Source organism: Protopterus annectens, chromosome 2.part0 (assembly GCF_019279795.1).
Source record: "Protopterus annectens isolate FY-2018-M chromosome 2.part0, PAN1.0, whole genome shotgun sequence".
In the NCBI taxonomy this organism is placed as follows: domain Eukaryota; kingdom Metazoa; phylum Chordata; order Ceratodontiformes; family Protopteridae; genus Protopterus; species Protopterus annectens.
Genome location: NC_056728.1, coordinates 203,873,268 through 203,892,648, shown reverse-complemented (window position 1 = coordinate 203,892,648; position 19,381 = coordinate 203,873,268). Strand labels below are relative to the sequence as shown.

The window sequence follows — 19,381 nt, the reverse complement described above, 5'->3', positions numbered from 1 at the left end:
CAAAGTACTGGACCCTATGAACAAATATATTTATTTCTTACCCAAAATTCATAAAGACCCTTGTAACCCACCTGGCAGACTGACTGTATCGAATACAGGTTCACTCATTGAGCCACCGTTAATTCAACAAATTCCTGCAGCTGCTATTAAAATGGGTCCGTGCAAGAATCAAGGACACACCGAATTTCTTCAGATCATTTCTGACACTCAGATGGAACAGGGGGTGAGACTACTACATATACTAGATGTCTGTGCATTATATACCAATATACCACATGGGGCCAGTCTGGAAGCCATAGAATATTGGCTATACAAATCAGACCTCTACCAACCTGGTTTCAACACCTTTTTACTATGCCTTAGTGAACATGTTCTTATAAAAAAATGTCTTTCTACCAGGAACAATGCTATTTGCAAATTAAGGGTACAGCTATGGGGGCTTCCTTTGCCCCTATATATGCAGACCTCTTCATAGCTTATGTCGAGGAACAGTTGATTTATGACAAGGCACATAACATCTACCTGGTGGAAATGGACATTGGGAGAAGGTTTTTGGATGATTGCTGGATGGTTTGGAAATCGGATGTGGATTATTTGTTGGCTACCTTAATGAAAACAAATGGGGCCAGCAATTTACTGTGAATTACAGTCTGGAATAAATAACACACCTTGATGTTCTAGTTAACAGAAACACCTATCACACTTTACAAACTGAGGTATTTCGCAAATATCCACAGTATCATTCTTTTATCCATGCATCAAGCTATCATCCACCTCATATAGCTAGGAATATCCGTAAGTCGCAATTCATAAGAATGAGATTGAATTTGCTCAGGGGATTCTACTTATTAATACTTCAGGTAAGATCTTACAAGGCAGTTTCGTGAAGAGGCAATAAAATGGGACATGTACTGACGGCCAGTAATTGAGCTACTACACTAAACAAGGGCGATCTGATGAAATATAAAGATAAACAGGTGACTAAGAACTCTTAAATCAGGTTGGTTACCACATATGGCAGGAACACAGATACTTATGAATAGTGTACAGAGGCATTAGAATATTTTGTTGGCAGATCACTATCTCAATTTCTTCAAGTGAAATGCCGCTTTTCTTTTAGTAGAGGCAGAAATCTACGCTCCCATTTAAGTCATTACAAACGAGGAGTTAAAGATTCAGCTAATACTAGTGTAAAAACTACTCTATTGAAGGATACTCTGACGGGGTGTTGCCCCTGTGGTCACTGTAGTCACTGCAATTGAATTATAAGGTCTAAACCATTCGCCAGTCAGAACTCAAGAAATGTTTTTGAGGTTACATTTTTTGCTAACTGCAGTAACGAGTGGATAATTTATTTGGCTACGCGCAGTTGTTCAGCATTCTATGTGGGTCAGACCTCTAGACCATTGAGAATAAGGGTATCCGAACACATTAGTGACATGTGGTCAAGGAAGCCCACTAGTGCACTATATAAACACTCCTTAGTACGTTCTACAGCAACTTTTAGCTTCATGGTAATAGATAAAATTGAGGGAAACAGGTTATATAAAGCAGGATGGCACAATATTCTTGATGTCAAAGGAAAAAAGTGGCTAATTAAATCAGGTTGACTTTTTCCACCACGTCTTAATGAGCATGTATAACCTGACCAATCAGTATGTTTTTTGTAGTTGATGTCATGCATAAAAGGGAATTTGTTCTTTGCTTCTATTAACACTGAGAAAGGCTATGTAGCTATATTAGCTGAAACCAGTCTGTTTTCCTTATTCTATGGCTGACATTTAATAAATTTGGATTTGTTCAGTGGCACAGTTTTGCTGGCTTACTTTGCTATTCTTTAATTTGAAATTCAGGCTGTGCAATTGCCGTACGTGCAGGGGGTTGTGCTTTTTTCTGTTCCACATTCCTTGAGCCACGTCAGATGTTCCATACACCATTTTTGCATACTAGCCGGATGTATGGAAAGCAAGAGCAGTAGACCCACATGTGGAATACTGTAACATTGGAACAGGACATTTAAGACAGTACATTCTGAAAATCATACAGTAGTTCAACACTAAAAACAGTCACTGGAGAGCTAGATCATGGATTTTAACAATCCCATACACATAATATGGCGATAGGAACAGCTTGGTGTGAAATTTATTAAAGATGATAGTTCTATCTAGGTAGAGTTTTGAGAGTTAGGGCTATTGCCAGGATGGGCAATAGAGTTATGGTTGAAAGCTACAAACATTAAGCATTGAATTCATTAATGATGCAAAAACATGCTTTACTAAGACTGCAGAAACACTAATGTTACATAAAGGAGGGTGGGAAACTAGCATTGTTTACTATGGAGATCACTGGCAGATGCAAATTACCAAGCCAACATTTACCAAAAAGTAAAGAATAAGCTGTTAACATTAGTTACTACAGTCTTTACTGCACAGGGCTAGGCAAAGGTGCATTGAGAGAAGGTGGTACACAGACCATTTCTCATTCATCTTAAATGAAACAATAGTGAGGTTATTTAGCTAGACTGGAATTTGACTTGTACTAGAACAGTACACAAACAGTCCCTCTGCATAGAAATGTATCCAGCATAAAGTTAGTCTTGCAAGTGCTGACAAAATTCTTACCTTAAACTGCACACGAGATGCAGGAGTCCACCTAATCACAATCTTGGTATCAGACACTTCTGTGTGGTACTTGGGAAGAAGATCTGCAGAATCCACTGGAAAGCAATAAGAATAATTTATTACTTGTTTAAGAGCTCAAGTTTACCTTTAAAAAAATGAGTTATTGCAAGACTAAATACTTGCCATTCTAAAATGCATGAAGACAAATAAACGACATGACAAAATCATAAAGGATCCAGGCGAGAACCTCCACCAGCCAATCAAGGCAAAACAAAACTAGTGCTATTTACCACACATTATTGAAAAATAAAACAAGAGTTGAGCACAAGGAAGTAAGCAATACAATGCGCTTTCATCCCGAAAGACTAACAGGACTTCATCAGAACCAAAAAAAAAAAAATTAAGTAAAATGAATGTATACCCCATACCATTAAACCTGGTTTTTATGCAAGTAATTTTGTGAGTAATACTATGGTTAGGAACTTTTTCTATGATGGAGGTAATATTTTTGGTACATGTTTTTGTAACACAAAATATTTTTAATATACATATAATTTTAATTAGATTTACTCACTTATTACCATTAGTGTTCAGGGGACCCCGTTTCATACATTACACTTCTATATTTCTTACCATAACACCTGAGGTATTTTAGTTTGAGAACATTTTTAAAGAAATATTTTTTAATTGCGTCTACTAGGGTCTTTATATCTTTTTAAGTAAAAAAAAATATCTTATTAGATGTGTGGTGGTACTCTGTACTGTATAATTTAACATTTTTTTGCTTATTTTATAGTCCATACTCATCTTTTCCCTTTTAGTCTGAATGTATTACAATACTTCACAGTACACATTCACATTGATGTTTCTAGGTAGCACTTGTCCTGGAGTTAGAAAACACAGCCTGGATATCTGCACCTTAGTTTTCTAATCTGATTGTACTGTATTGTATTCTGTCAAACTTGTACAATTGGTATTATACATCAGGTGTCCATTAAGGAGGACTATAAATTAGTTTACTGACTTTGGCCCTTAGTTCTGATGAAGTTCCATTTGTCTCTTGGGATGAAAGCACATTGTATTGCTTACTTAATATAATCAACTGTTTTTCAATTGTGTGTGTAGAACCAGCACTGGTTTTATTTTTCCCCATTTGGCTGGTGGTAGTTCTTGGCTAAATTCCTTTGTTATATTGGTGGTTTCAGAATCCTTTGGCCTTTAAATGTTTATTGGCAGTCCCCCCCCCAAAAAAAAAACATTTTATTATTCATTTTATAACGCAAGAACTTAAGAGTACAGTAACAAGAAAAAAAAAAAAAACTATATACAACGCCCATAACTGAAAGCAATACACACAGAATACAATTTCATTAACAGATTAGATAATTTTGTCCAAGCAATTAAGTGATGAGTTGTGTTAAGTCCTTGCTTTTATAGTAGCAATGTCATTCTTACAAATGTATTTCACAAGATGAATAAACTCAGCTTTAAAGACAGGAGTAGAATGGGATTTCCAATTTTTAGGAACAATTTTCCTTGCTATAGAGAAGACTGACTATAGTAAAAATGTTCAGTTTTAAGCAATGACTTCAGGAACGGGAACATTGAAAAGGATAAGGGAGCTATAGAAAGATAATTCAAGTCCAACCAAAATTTGCAATTACCAATCATATGTATCCAGTCAGCATCATGGTGTCCAAATCTCCAGCATTTAATTTCATCTTTCTTGTACATTATTGCTAGTCTATGTGGGGTAAAAAAACATGTATGTAAAAACTTCCATGTGTATACACGACAGAGCAGGGAAGATGTGAATTCCTTCACTGACTGTAAACAAAGTTCATCTTTTTCCGAGAACACACTTGTCTATTAACTTCACTTGAACAAAAAGAAACGTCTGTTTTGTTAAAATCATTTCTGACAATTTTATAAATAACAGATGCATATAAAGTGATCTTGGACAAGCTATTAACTGTCGAGATAAAATCCAAGATTTTTAAGTTACTCTCCTGCTTCTAACGAGGGTATGAGCTTAGTATGTATAAAATCCTTACAAGTTTTTATGCCCAGCAATTTTGCAAGCTATATCTGCTGATCAAATAGTCTGCAGGACTTATTTTACTAGCTGAGAGAAACTGATTCCAATATATTAGGGTCACCCTTTTTAAATTCTAACATTTTCTGAGTATCAAAATATATCATTTATTTGTGTAAGCAATAGGAAACAAATTCTTAATTGATTAGAAAATATAAGCTTTTTAAACAGCACTAGTGAAATGGTACAGAATCACTCATTTCATATATACATATTTTATATTCTAGACTTATTTCTTCATGTATGTGCCTGCCCTTTCTGTTTTAGTCCTAGTGTCATAGTACTGGTCTTTTTTTAATGTTGATTTATGAGATTTTCCTGTGAGCCTGCATCTAGTGTGGGATTTGTCATGTGGTTTTATTGCAAGAATAGCCAAAATGAGGGGAGCAGATATGAAAGTGGGGATAAGAGTGCACCTAATGGAAAAATGCACTATTTAAAAGGTCACAGTAAACAAGCAGCTCATGCTAAACACACTACAGAACAGAAAAAAAAATGCAACACTAAAATACAGTTGTGAAGCATACTTACATTAGACCTAGAAAAAAGTCAAATCAGCAATTGTATTTATTTATATTTGTTGACCGGGAGTGTCTGTAGGTCCATTTTCAGCGGAGGCCCGGGGAGAAAAGTTCCACAGTTAAAATGCAGACAGTAGTTACATTGGATTACATAGCGGTTAATTTACATAGCAATTACAACATATTCACAGATGAAGAACATAGTACATCAGTAGACAACCAGTATCTTTATCTGTGAAGTACATAACAGACATTAACAAATGTTACAAGAAGTTCCTTCTGTATAATAAGTACTAGGCTTATGAGCATCTGAGCTTGCTATAATCAAGGTAGTTAGCGGAGTGGAAAGAAAGGTAGTGGTTGGATGGGTAGGGTGATATTAGAGTGGGAGTTGCAAGGGCATAGAAAGCATGTTTTAGGTGCGCTTTTAGTAAAGTTTTGAAGTGGGTGCATGATGGTATGGAGGTAATTGTGGGTGGAAGGGAGTTCCATAATTTGGCTATGGTGCAAGAGAATAGTGCTTCACCAGCAGTTATTGGATTTAGTGATCTGCAAGTGATTTTTGTTGCTGGATCTTAGTGGTCTGGTGGTGCGATAGGGTTGGAGTAGATTCTGGAGGGATGGGACATTTAGTGAATGATTTACTAGTTTGTGGGCAAGTGAGAGTTGATACCACTGAAGGAGGTGAGGGAGTTCAAGCCAGCCCAGTTCAGCAAGTGAGACACAGTGGTGACAACGGTAGGATGCCCCTGTGGCGAATTTGGCGATTTTGTTGTAGCAGGTCTCTAGCTTGTTTAAATCGCATTGCCTTAGGTTGGTATATATTGGACAGGCATAAAGTAGGGTGGAGATGAGGTGGGAATTTGCTATTGAAATCTTTGCTGCTTTGGTGAGAAGTTGCTTATTTCTGTATAGCGCACCTAGTATATTGTGGACTTTTTTTATGGTCAAGGATATGTGAATGTCAAATTTTAGTTTATTAATCAAATGATGGTTCCAAGTCGCCAAGGAAGATAAAAAATTCTTAGAAATAATTTTTTATCTTTCTTGGCGACTTGGAACCATCATTTGATTTATATAGTTTATTCAGGATTTTTGGTGTGTTTTGAAATTTTAGTTTATTGTCTATTTCCACTCCTAGCAATTTGGTGTGTTCAGTTAGGTATATAGTGGTGTTGTCTTTTGCTGTGATGTTAAAGTGAGAGTTGTTTTGAGTATGTTTGGTGGGTTGGAAGATGAGTAGTGTAGTTTTGGTTTGGGTTGAGTATTAACTGGGCATCGGATAACCAAGATTCAACAGAGGAAAAGGCTTCCTGTGTGACTTTTTGCAGTTTGGGTAGGGACAGGGCTGAGCAGATGATGGTCGAGTCATCTGCGTATTGTACGAGTGTGCCATGTTTGGTGGCAGAGGCTAGATTATTGGTGAAAAAGTACAGTTTTGTACCTACCATAAATGTAGATGTTCGAAGATCCACATTGCTGCAGTCCTTACACTTGGGTAGTCCGCTGTCCTCGGTCGGCCCGAATATCAAAGTATTAGGCTGATGTCGGTCACGGCGCTTAAGACTGACATCAGGACGTCAGGGTACAAATGCGCATGACCGACGTCATATCCTCAGTCTTTTCTTGCCCCAGATGTCAGAAGACCCTAAACAGAAAGGTCAAAACCAAAAGACAGCAAAAAACAACCAACCACCCTTGCACTAATCATATGTACAATATATACAAAATCTACAATATTTACAACCCAAACCACACAACCGCCTCTAACTACAGAGGGGAAGGAGGGAGGGTAAATTGGACTGCAGCAATGTGGATCTTCGAACATCTACATTTATGGTAGGTACAAAACTGTACTATGTTCTTCATCTCACATTGCTGCAGTCCTTACACTTGGGTAGAATCCCAAAGCAGAGGTAAGGGAGGATGGCAAAACTATAAAGCAGTAGGAGCTGCCAAAATGCCCTGTAAAATTGCAGTGGCAAAACCAGCCCTAGATTTAGAGTAAAGTGGAAGGTGGTAATGCTTAGAGAAAGTATGCACTGAACTCCAGGTAGCTGCCTCCAAAATATCTTTAGTTGCCACCCCCCTTAAAAAAGCTGTAGAAGTGGCAGTAGCCCTAGTGGAATGAGGTCTAATCCCAGCTGGAATCTCCTTACCATGATGGGAATAACAGAAAGCAATACAAAACCCAATCCACTTAGAAATAGTTTGTTTTGACACAGGCTTGCCCTGAGAACCCAAAGCAAATGAAACAAACAACTGCTGAGACTGCCTGAACCCTTTAGTCCTGCTTAAATAATATCGCAACTGCCTGTGTATATCCAAGGTGTGCAAAATCTTTTCCCCTTTATTTTGGGGGTTTGCATAAAAAGTAGGCAAATGAATAGTTTGGTTTAAAGCCACACTAGAAACCACCTTAGGCATAAAGGAAGGATTAGTACGTAAAGATACCCTATCCTTATGGAAAATTAAGAAAGGCTCAACTGCCATAAGGGCCTGTAATTCAGAAACCCTTCTCGCAGAGGTAATGGCCAACAAAAAAGCAGTCTTCCATGATAAATATTTCAACTCGGCAGTAGCTGCAGGCTCAAAAGGTTGTAGAGTGAGTTTCTCCAACACAAAATTGAGATCCCAAGCAGGAGTAGGAGCTCTATGTGGGGGTCTTGTATTCTTTGCCCCTCTAAGGAATTGCTTAAACAAAGGATGAGAAAACAATGGTGGGTCACAGTCATAGTGAGCAGAAATTGCTGCAGCATGAACCTTAATAGAAGAAAAGAACAAACCTTTGTCCAGTAACTCAGCAAGATATTGAAGAGCCACACTTAAATTAGGCTTAGAAACGTCAAATTCCTTTGCTGCACTCCAAAATAAAAATCTCTTCCATTTATCTGCGTACACTTTCCTTGTACTAGGCCTTCTGGCCTCCAAAATAACATTCAAAACTTGCTGTGAAAGCTGAGACCCTCCAGGGTTTAAAACAGAATATGCCAGGCTGTTAGGTGAAGTGAGTGAAGTTTGACACTGAGTAAATGACTGTTCTCCTGAGACAGCAGGTGTGGAATCGAAGGCAAAGGCCATGGTGGCTCCTGTACCAGACTTCTCAGTAATGGGTACCAGTGCTGTCGAGGCCAATCTGGAGCTATTAAAATCATCTTTGGCTTGTCCTGTCTGACCTTTAGGAGTACCTTTGGGAGGAGAGGCAGAGGTGGAAAGGCATACACATGAAGATTGCTCCAATTGAAAGAAAGAGCATCCACTTTCCAAGCTGTGGGATGAAACCTTTTTGTGCAAAACTTTGGCAGCTGGTAGTTTAGTGGAGAAGCGAACAGATCTATGTCTGGAGTCCCCCATGACACTGTCAATTTCTGAAACACATGAGGATCCAATTTCCACTCTTGGGGATCCATAATTCGTCTGCTCAACACATCTGCTAAGGAGTTCTGTGCTCCCGGCAGAAACCTTGCCTGAAGATTTAGCTGTAAACTGAGAGCAGTCTCCCACAAAATCATTGCTTGTCTGCATAGAGGATAAGAATGTGTTCCCTCTTGCTTGTTGATGTACCACATGACAGTTGTGTTGTCTGTTAGAACCAACACCTGCCCTGGAAGAAGTAAATCCTTGAAAGCTATTAATGCAAATTGGACTGCTAACATCTCCTTCAAGTTGATATGTAGATGTTGTAGTCTGGCAGGCCACGTGTCTTGTATCCACTTTCCATTTAGATGAGCTCCCCAAGCTTTGTCTGAGGCATCTGTCGTTAGAATCTGACTCGCCTCTGGCCGGGTCACAGAGAGTCCCTTGTTTAGGTGACATTCCTGAGCCCACCACAAAAATTCCTTTTGAATGCAAGGTATTATTTGAATGACAGTGTCCAGATCCTGGCAGTGCTGTGTCCATACAATTTTGAGATACCATTGTAGCTTCCTCATATGCAGTTTGGCATTGGGAAGCACCAGAATACAAGATGCCATGAACCCCAAGGCTTGAAGGACTGTCCTTGCAGTCAGCCTGGACTGATGAGACAATTGTTGGAAGTAAAGGGAAAGATTCTTTTGTTTGTCCGGGGTCAAAAAGGCCATCTGGGATGCTGTATTCAGTCTCACACCCAGAAAGCACATGTCCTGAGAGGGTACTAGACTGGACTTTATTTCGTTCACAGAATACCCCAGGCATCTTAGCACTGCTATCACATATTGCAAATGATGAAGAAGTTCGTCCTTTCCTTGAGCCAGAATCAGGCAATCGTCCAAATAAGGATAGATCTGTATTCCTTTTAGCCTGAAGAAAGCTATCACTGGAGCCAGAACCTTCGTGAACACTCTGGGCGCAGTAGATAAGCCAAAGGGCAATGCAGAGAACTGATTATGAGAAGTCCCAGCCCGAAAACGCAGATACTTCCTGCAACTTAGCCTGATAGGAACATGAAGGTAAGCCTCCTTGAGATCCAGAGTCACCATCCAGTGATCTTTGCCCAGCAGAGGTAAAAGCTGTTGTAACGTCAACATTTTGAACTTGGGAATGTCCAGATAAGTGTTGAGGATAGATAAATCCAAAATTGGTCTCCACGTGTTCCCCTTCTTTGGTACTAGGAACAGGCGAGAATAAAATCCTAGGCCCACTTCTGGCAGAGGGACCGGCTGTATGGCCCCTATTTGAAGCAGCAGAGAAATTTGTTTGTGAGCCTCTATTCTTTGCTGAGGAGGAACGTCTAGCATGCCTTTGAAAGGAGGCAAGGTATGGAAATAAAACTTGTAACCTTGGTGTATAATATCCAATACCCATCTGTCCTGGGTAATTAAATTCCAATTTTCTTTGAAGAGTGCCAACCTTCCTCCCAAAGGTGCTGCCAGACAAGAAGGCTCTGGCAGCTGAAAAGGTAGGTCATTGGGCCTGTTTACGAAAGGACTGGCCCCTGCCCTCACCTGAAGACTGTGCAGGTGAACTCCCTGTTCTAGGTCTGAAAGAGCCCTGAGCTCTGCCCCTACCACGTCTAGATCTTCCCCTAGACTGTGAATCATAAGCAGAATGCGTCCACCCCTTAGCAGGCCAATTCCTGCTAAACTCGGAGGCTGAACTTGCAAAAAATCTTTAACAGCCTGCATAGACTTAGCCTTGTCTTCCATTTTCTTTAAGACTGCCTCCACAGGTGACCCAAACAACACATCAGACTGTAAAGGAGCATCTAAAATCCTTGTCTTAACATGGTCAGATAAATTCTGATCCTTCAGCCAGGCGTGCCTGCGAAGAACTGACCCAGTGGCAGCCACCCTAGACGAGGCCTGTACAGCATCAAAACCACATTGTAAAGAATGCTTACCCACCTGTTCAGAAACATGTACCAAATCTTGTAATTCTTTACACTCAATGCCTTCCGCCAGAGCATCTACCTTAGACTTCAATTGAGAAAGAAGATAGTTTTGATATTTCAACATGTGAAACTGGCAATTCAAAGCCCTCATAGCTAAGGTGGAAGAAGTATAGACTTTCTTTCCCCATCTATCCAAAGCTCTGGCCTCTTTATCTGGAGGAACCGGATTTTTTACAACAGAGGCCTTGACGCCCTTAGGTCCCTGACTAACAGTCTCTGGGTCCGCCCTAGGACTCTTATAAAGATATTTATGAGCTTCAGGCACCCTGTAATACCTGTCCGGCTTAACAGGAGCAGGAGGCAAAGAATCAGGATTAAGTGAAGCCTCTGCAAACACATCTTCCACAACATCCAGAACAGGTGGTATAGCCAAAGGCCTATGCTGGGGTAAAAGCAGAAATTCCCTAAGCCTTTTCCTGGAATCAGAAAAGTCCTGACCTTCCCACTTAAAATGTTCCCTCATGGAATGAAGAGTCTCTGAAAAAGAAAAATCCTCTGGAGGAGAAGCAGAAGGAGTAGAATCATCCACATCAGAATCAGAATAAGGAGAATACTCCTGCAAGTATTCAGCCGAAGACTCAAACATCCGAAGCCTGCTCAAAACTCCCCAACTCTGGTTCCACCCTAGGCCTCTTATCAGGAGGGGGCAAAGAACCTCTAATCAAAGTAATTAAATCTTCTGCCATTTTAAGCATGTGCTTCTTGGGCACAGATCCTGAAGAACTAGGAGTGACACCAACAGAAGCTAAACCTGGCCTGCCTCTGGGAGAAGCCTTGGAAACAGAAGGAGAGGGCCTAACCATCCTAGGAAGGGAGGGGAGTACAGTAACCTGAGAAGCCCCTTCAGCCTGACCTGCCTCCTGAGAGGCCACATCCTGCAATATCACAGTTTCCCCCTGGGACTCCAGAGAAGCCTCCGGGAACCACCGGTTCCACTGACGCCTCTAAAGAACTGGCGTCCGCACGGACGACTCTTCTTGCCTGGGTTTAGCTGCTTTGTCTTTGCGCTTCTTCGAAGAAGCGGGCCGGAGCATCCGGCGGCATATTATAATTGCACCGCTTCCCAAAGACCAACCTGGCACAATCTAACCTTCGCTAATAGTGCGTTTATTGAACCTAGCACAAAGCGACACCCAACAACGTCGTGCTCAGGCCCCAAACAAGGAATACACAAAGTATGATAATCTCTATGCGGTATCTGTTTCCCACAAGAAATACAGTTATTCACTTTTTCTGACATCCGGTACACCACTGAGGCAAGAAAAACTAAAATATTCCCCACGGGTACTTAGCCAACTTTGACTCGGTCTGAAACTCCGAATTCGAAAAATTTCAGAACGCCGAACGGCACTTGCAACGCTGCTTCTGCATCGGACCATGCGGCAAAAAAGACTGAGGATATGACGTCGGTCATGCGCATTTGTACCCTGACGTCCTGATGTCAGTCTTAAGCGCCGTGACCGACGTCAGCCTAATACTTTGATATTCGGGCCGACCGAGGACAGCGGACTACCCAAGTGTAAGGACTGCAGCAATGTGAGATGAAGAACATCAGAGAAGAGTAGGGGTCCAAGGATGGATCCTTGGGGAACCCTTATGGAGACAGGTAGTTGGGGAGATATGTCATTCTGCCATACGACGGATTGTTGGCGGTCAGACAGATAACTCTGCTTGAATAAACCTCAATTTTTGGGTTTATTCAAGCTTTAAAACAGTGAAAACTGGTTATCTGGTCATTGTCCTACAGCAACTATCCCTATGCACAATCCAAAACATCCATCACGATAATGGTTCTACTGATCTAAGCCTTTGACCAGTTTAGTCCGACTAGGCTAGTGGCGTCTTCAGGGGGAGACCCAAGGTGTTTTTGCAATGGCACCAGGGAAATAGGGAAATTCCCCTACTCCGTACATGTTCCTTTCCTACTACAGTTGTGGTTGTGAGGAATAATGCCTGGGTCAATATTTAGAATGAGCAAAGAAAGGACAGCGACTCAATGGTGGATTCCAAGAAGCTGTTTCTGCCAGGGGCTATTTGAAAAGACTATGTTAAGATGACAGAATGGCATTTACAATCTCATAGCTGAGTAGGGTTGTTACACGGAATACTACGTGAAATGTTGCAGCAAGAGGAAATGCGGTGAGAACTGGCGGCTTTCTTGTGAGAGACAATGCAGACAGTGCAAGAAACTGGAAAAGATGTAAACAAGGGTGCCAAGATCAGGAGTGGGCAATAAGGAAGATAATATGCCACAAAGGACTTAATGTTGTAGTGGCAACACAGCAGCAGTGGGAGGGGGAGGTAAAGATGAAGAAAGGAACAGCACAAGAATTGAAATATACATTAAGAAAACCAAAATGGATAAAACAGGTATGCGAGACGACATCATTCCACCACCGTCAGAAAGGTGCCTGATGTGACAGACATTTTAACATTTGGCAAACAGACATGGTTGAGACTTTGAATGAAATAGAAAAATTCTTGAGTAACGAAAACAAAGTGAATGTTTACTTGTGGAATTACTTTATTAAGTGCAAAGGTTGCACATTAAAAATAAACCTAATCACGGAAGGGTTAACATCTAGATCAAGAGAGGTTATTGTGCCCCTCTACTCATCGCTCATCAGGCCCATAATAGAGTACAATGCCCCATTTGGGATGTACCTTATTTGACACCTGCAACAGCTGGAAAGACCACAGAAGTACCTCACCAAGAGGATCGTGGGCCTCAAACAGATGCCTTATGCAGCTCGACTAAAGAAACTCCAGCTCTACTCGGTTGCTTACCGCCTACTCAGAGGTGATCTCTGCCTGACATACAAGGCCATGTCTAACCTGTAATTAATGGACATACTCCACCTCAAGAAAGCAAAGTCTCTTAGAGCCACATGCTCTAGGGATTTAAACCTCAGCACAAAAATAGGACATGCTGGAGGGATAGATTCCTGTCCCAGAGACTTCCCTCGCTCTGGAATAGAATCCCAATCTATGTTAGGCAAAGCCCCTCACTGACTCACTTCAAGAGAAATCTTGAGTGGATGGGAAATCATAAATTTACCCCTGGGATCACTTCATTGGCCCTGCTGGACAGAGGCTCAGAAAACTAAACTGAGAGGGAGGCGAGAGCCAACACATTCTGGCTAGGCTTACAAATGCCCCTGGGCAGATAGCCTAGTACCTACCTATGAACCTATAACGGATATATAAAACTTATTCAAGACCATTAAAGAGTGCTTGATAATGTCAATGAAATGGTGAATAATGATGTGTGGACTAAGTGACAAGAATTTATGACTACTTAAAAAAAATAAAAATGGAAGAAAAAGTGCAACATATCACTGGCAACAAAATGCAGAGGTTTTATAATATTGGTGACAGCCAAACACCAACCTCCTCTGTGGAGCAGAGCATTTAATTGGAGAATATAAGCAGAAGTCATACACAATGTGATAAGAGAACACACACTGTGTAGCAGAATGTTATAAAAGTGAACAAAAGGGAACATTTTGGTTGGACTGGGGGGGGGGGACAAAATGTAAGTCTGTATGAAAATGAAGTATGCAATATGAAAATGGCAGAAGAAAATGAAGGTAAGTAAAACTAAGGAAGTCTTATCAAGAGGAGGTTGAAAGGAAAGAGGAAATAAAAGGACAGGATTCCAACACTACACTTTCGCAAGATGGAAAAGGCACAAGATAATGTCGACAGTGACGATGTATATAATATAACACTGCAACAAGCAGATGAGGGATGAAAATTCAAGTGGGTGGGGTCATTTCTGATCATTTCTGCTTGAGAAGAGGAACCAGGCAGGGGTGGTGTCCTCTTTCCCCTTTATTTGCATTATATTTAGAACCACTAGCAAAGAAAATAAGGCACTCAGATTCAAGAATATAATTGGCATGGTAGTAAAGAAAAGCAGGCTCTACTTGTAGATATTTTATACCTGGCAAAACCAGAAATGGGCATTACAGTGTTGTGGAACATTGAGGCAATTTTAATCTTTTTGTGATACAAACTCAATGAAGTTAAAACAAAAGCATTATCAGTAAATCATGTACCCACATATGAATTGGTTCAGCAATATCCTCATTTATGTGGATATGATAAAAATAAGTGTTTAAGAGTATTGATTAATAATGACTCTAGTGTGGCAGCTAAGGATATGTGGGAAGAGACTAAACGAAAGATAATACAAAAACTAAGAAAATGGGAACTTTGTTATATGGGTATGGATATTAAGATACAAGCAGTTAAAATATTTTTAGTCCCTTTAAACTTATACGCAGGTCAGGCATATTTTTATCAAACAGAGAAGTTGTGGGTAGCAATTAATGAAGAGATGGACCATTTGGGAGGTGAAGACTACAAGAGTTAAGTGGGCTAAGTTGATTCTTCCAGTAGAACAGGGCAGACTGGAATTACCTAAATATGAAGGGGTATTTCAGAGCTAAACAGTTAAGACTCCAATACACAGCACAAGCAGAAACCTATAATTCAAAGTGGAAAGAGATGATGAAACGGGGGAAGCTCAAAAAATGGAGACTAGGATTTTGGATGCAGGCCTTAAAGGTGAATAAAATAGCAAACAGTATTCTAAGAACTACACCAACACGGGAATGGAGAAAGGAGATTCTGCCAAGAAGGATGAATGCAATTAGGGATACAGACAACAGGCAAGAAGAAACTGGAATTTATTGGAGAAAACTGGCAAAGGAACCAAAGTATTGGGAGCAAATACCTAGAGAGGGAAAGATGGAACATGATGCGAATAATTTATTTGGACTGCATGTTAGAGATTGCCTATACTCTATCGAACCCTGACAGGGAAGACCTAGAAATAAATAGGGGGATTCTAAATGAAAAAAACAGCACTGATGGAGTTCTTAATATAATTTAGAGCAGAAGTTGCAGCTAAAAAAAAGGAATAATTAGTACAGAATATAAAATATTGCACAATAGCTATAAGAATCAGAGGAAGTTAGAAAAGATTGGGAAGAGAGATTAGATAAGCAATTACAAAAAAAAACAATGGGAGAATATTACATGTCTCCCATACATGCAACAAAATCTAGATGATTTAGGATTTTTGCTTGGAAATGTAAACACAGATTTTTAGACCCCAAGTAGACAAGATAATTTTTCCCCTGGTAGTTAGCAAATGTTGGAGGTGTGACAGGGAAGAAGCAAAATGGGAACTTTTTCTGGGAGTGCATTAAGTTGGCAGACTAAGGATTTCCTGGGGGATGCACTGTCTGAAATGCTGTATGGGCAAATTGGTGATGAGGGACATTTTTCTGAGCTATGATACAGAATCAGAATTGCCTAGACATGCTAAGGCCTTGAAGTCTCGAATTATGGTGACTACCAAAAAAAGCATTAGAAAATGGAAATCAAAATCTAAAAACTACAGTAGTGAATATAGTAAAGGACAAAACAACTGGAACTGAGATCTTTAGAAAAGGGTAGGCGCAAACTACATATGAAAAAAATGGAAACTGTGGAAACAATATATACAGAAAAGGAATGAGGTTTAAAAAAGGCAGGACATAAATGAGCCAAGTAATTTTCATCTGAAAACAACTGGGTAGATAAATTATGCATGTTTGCAACTGTCAGTATGATTTGCGATGTAAAATGCTTGCAACTAGTTGGTGTGTTTTTTTATTTATACAAATGTGTGATTCCTTATGCTGTGATAGTTTAAGAGGTTTCTTGTTTAAAGAAGGGCAGGAACTGAATAATGCATGGAATGTTGCTTAGGTTAAATGATATATATATAGCAACATATGCGAAGCATAATGTTTGTTAATTTTAACTTAATACAGTTTGATTACTTCTGTATCAAAGTAAATGCGCGTACGTCAAGTGATAATTCAATAAAAGTGTTAAAAAAGGAACACTGTTGGGAATAGCGTCAGGACAGAATACAAAATAAAATAGCTCTAAAAGAAAAAAAGGAACGGATAACCTAGAGTAACTCAATATAAGGCAAACAGTATTGTAAATGGAGACAGATTAATGATTTATTGGTTGTGCAAAAAATGGAACACAATGTTTTTATTGATACACGAGTTGGAGGTAGAGGCTAAGGTGTTGTGGCAGGATCGTAAAACTACAAGGTTTACATAAGAAAGTCAGAAGAATTGTTAGATTGTACATAAAAGTATAAGATACTATATCCAGAAATGGGAAAACAAATACAGAATGACAGAAGAAATGAAGACAAGACATATTTCACGGAGGAATTTTACGAAGACAAAAACTGCAATGATTATTACGGAGATGCAATACTTACTTCAGGAAGCTAAAGAGATTTATCCATTACTAACAAAGTAGAAAAAGGAAGAGCATGGTTTTAAAAAGGGAATTAATGCAAAAAGGTAATTTGGTTAGAAATACAGTAAGAAATAAATTAACTTTACACATAAAAGGTATGAGGAAATTAAGATGAGTAAGACATAGTATGAAAAGTAGGGGCAATTACAAAAAACAAGCAGCAAGTACTTAAGAAAAAGCAAAAGATTAGAGGAATTTACAAAGTAAATTAATAAGAGAATGTTGAGTACTGGGTATTGTGGGGTGGAAATTCAAGGACCACTACGTACTACTACACTTGTTTTCTCATTTCAAAAGTTTTTTTCAATTTTTGAACGTAGCATTGTAGCATATCCCTTCTACTAGAGTAAATCACGATTTTAACTGCTTTTCATTACCCATGCTTACAGCTCTGGTACTCTGAGGCATCTTTAAGCTTAAAAAAAGTCTGGCAGAGCTGTAGAGAAATACAAGCTCTGGTAATAAATGCTCTTTGTTATTTTTCATCTTTTCCTCAGTTCCTGTGCAAGGACCGCCCATAAGCTGCCATCCCCAGTCATTCTGCGTTAGATGTATTCATTTCGGCTTCTGCTGTCAATTAAAATGCAATGCTGACTTACCGTGGGAACTACTCTATAAGGTCTAGTTTGCTGGATGAATCTATTTTGTTCAGGGAGTGCTAACACCCACTGTTTTTTTCTGAGGTGAAGATATACTTTTTTGTTACAGATGTGTATCACCATTTTCTTTGGGTCAGATCATTTACTGATAATGTGTTGTGTGATTATTTTTTTAGACATCTTTAATTTGATTGCTTGCAGTTGGCCATTACAGCAAGCAACGCATAATATGCTAAATCTGCAGCTAGTAATAGTTTACTTACTGCATACACCCATTTATTCAGACCTTCCCACTATCCTATACCTGACTTGCCATTCTCAGAGAATGTGAACATACAAACAGGAAATGTGTCTCAATTTAAGTCAGTATGGTTTGCCTTCAAACTGCTACATTTTAAGAGGACAGACCAAAGTTGAGGTAGAAATCTCGTCATCCAGTGAAAATGTGTACTGTGAAGAGCTATGCCAGCAGTGTTTTCTCATAGGTAATGCCATGCCCTGCACATTGCACTCTAAGACTCATAACTGCTACCATTATTTATACTGGCTAAGCAACACTTGTTTAGCAAGTATAAAGTAAGAAAACAAGAAATGTTAGATTATAAAAAATTGAAGCGCACATGCGTGTGTTGGGGGGGTGCATGAGAGTACAAGTGAGATTGATCAAGTCATTTTACATTTCAAAAACAGTGTTTTTGCTGTTTAAGGGGGTGTAGAAGTGAAATACAAATTTAGCAAATAAATTTTAGTATGTACATGTGTTGTTTATGCACGTGTTTATGTTTTTGTCCTTGTGTATAAGCATGCTTGCGTGAAAGAAATATAAAGTGTGTTTGAGTGTGCTTGTATCCTTGGGAAGAGCGACAGCAATCAATCTGTGGCAGAAGCAGCAATTCAAAGAGGTTTGCATTCTGCGCAACCTCTTAGCTCTAAATATTAGAAAAATATTGAAATAAACGGTGCTACACCTCTTCCTCTTGAAGCGAGAAATTCTGACAAAGCCTGTAAAAATGGGGCACAAAAATGAACAAAGTGTAAATGCTGTTCGAATAAACTTAAAAAGGTGTTATAACAGAATTTGAGCTACCATGCACTTTCAGAAGGATAGGAAGTCTGAAGCTCAAATGTGTTCCATATTTAGTGACTTCAATCCTCAGCATACCTCTCAACCTCTTAAAGAAAATCTGTACAAAACCTGGCAAAATGGGAGGATAAAGGGCCAAAAATGGGGACACATTTTACACACTGCTCTTATAAACTTAGAAAGTTACTAGAACAGCAGCATGCATGTTAGCATACAGTTTTCTGAAGGATATGAAGTCTGAAACTTCAACACGTCACTATTTGAGTTTAATCCTTAGATCACACCAGGGAGATTCTTTAAAAAACACAACTAAGAGGAATAGACAAGAAACATGAAGCAAAAATCTTAACATTCAGCAAACATTTGTACAACTTAAGAGTTATGATCCTCAGTCATTTTTCCAGAAAACCATAAAATGAGGAAAAAACAAGTAAATATGAAAAAAGTTTCATACACCTCAACTTGTTAGAGGAAGAAATCTGGACAATGCTGTAAATAAAGGTGGGACAAAGACCTCAAAATAGGGACAATTTTTAAATATTTCTCTTACAGACTTAAAAGTTGAAAGAATAACGTGAAATTTCTCAAGGCTATGAAGTCTGAATTTCAAATACAGGTCATTTTCTGACTTCAGTATTTACTGGTTTACCACGAATTTGCCAGAAAACCACAATTTCATGGAAAATGGGTCAAAATTATGAGCCAAAAATCAGGACATCCTGCGAAAATCTGTACAGTTGAGAGATATGCT

At 39.3% G+C, this 19,381-nt stretch overlaps 1 protein-coding gene across 1 annotated transcript in view; it reads right to left on the bottom strand.

The window, feature by feature from the left end:
- The window catches only part of FN1 (fibronectin 1), a gene marked incomplete in the record, with an annotated part of 4,425,379 nt that overhangs the window by 2,141,751 nt on the left and 2,264,247 nt on the right, over positions 1 to 19,381 (bottom strand). Inside the window, 1 exon segment of the mRNA XM_044060668.1 lies at positions 2,622 to 2,716. Coding sequence (XP_043916603.1) covers positions 2,622 to 2,716 — 95 coding nt within the window.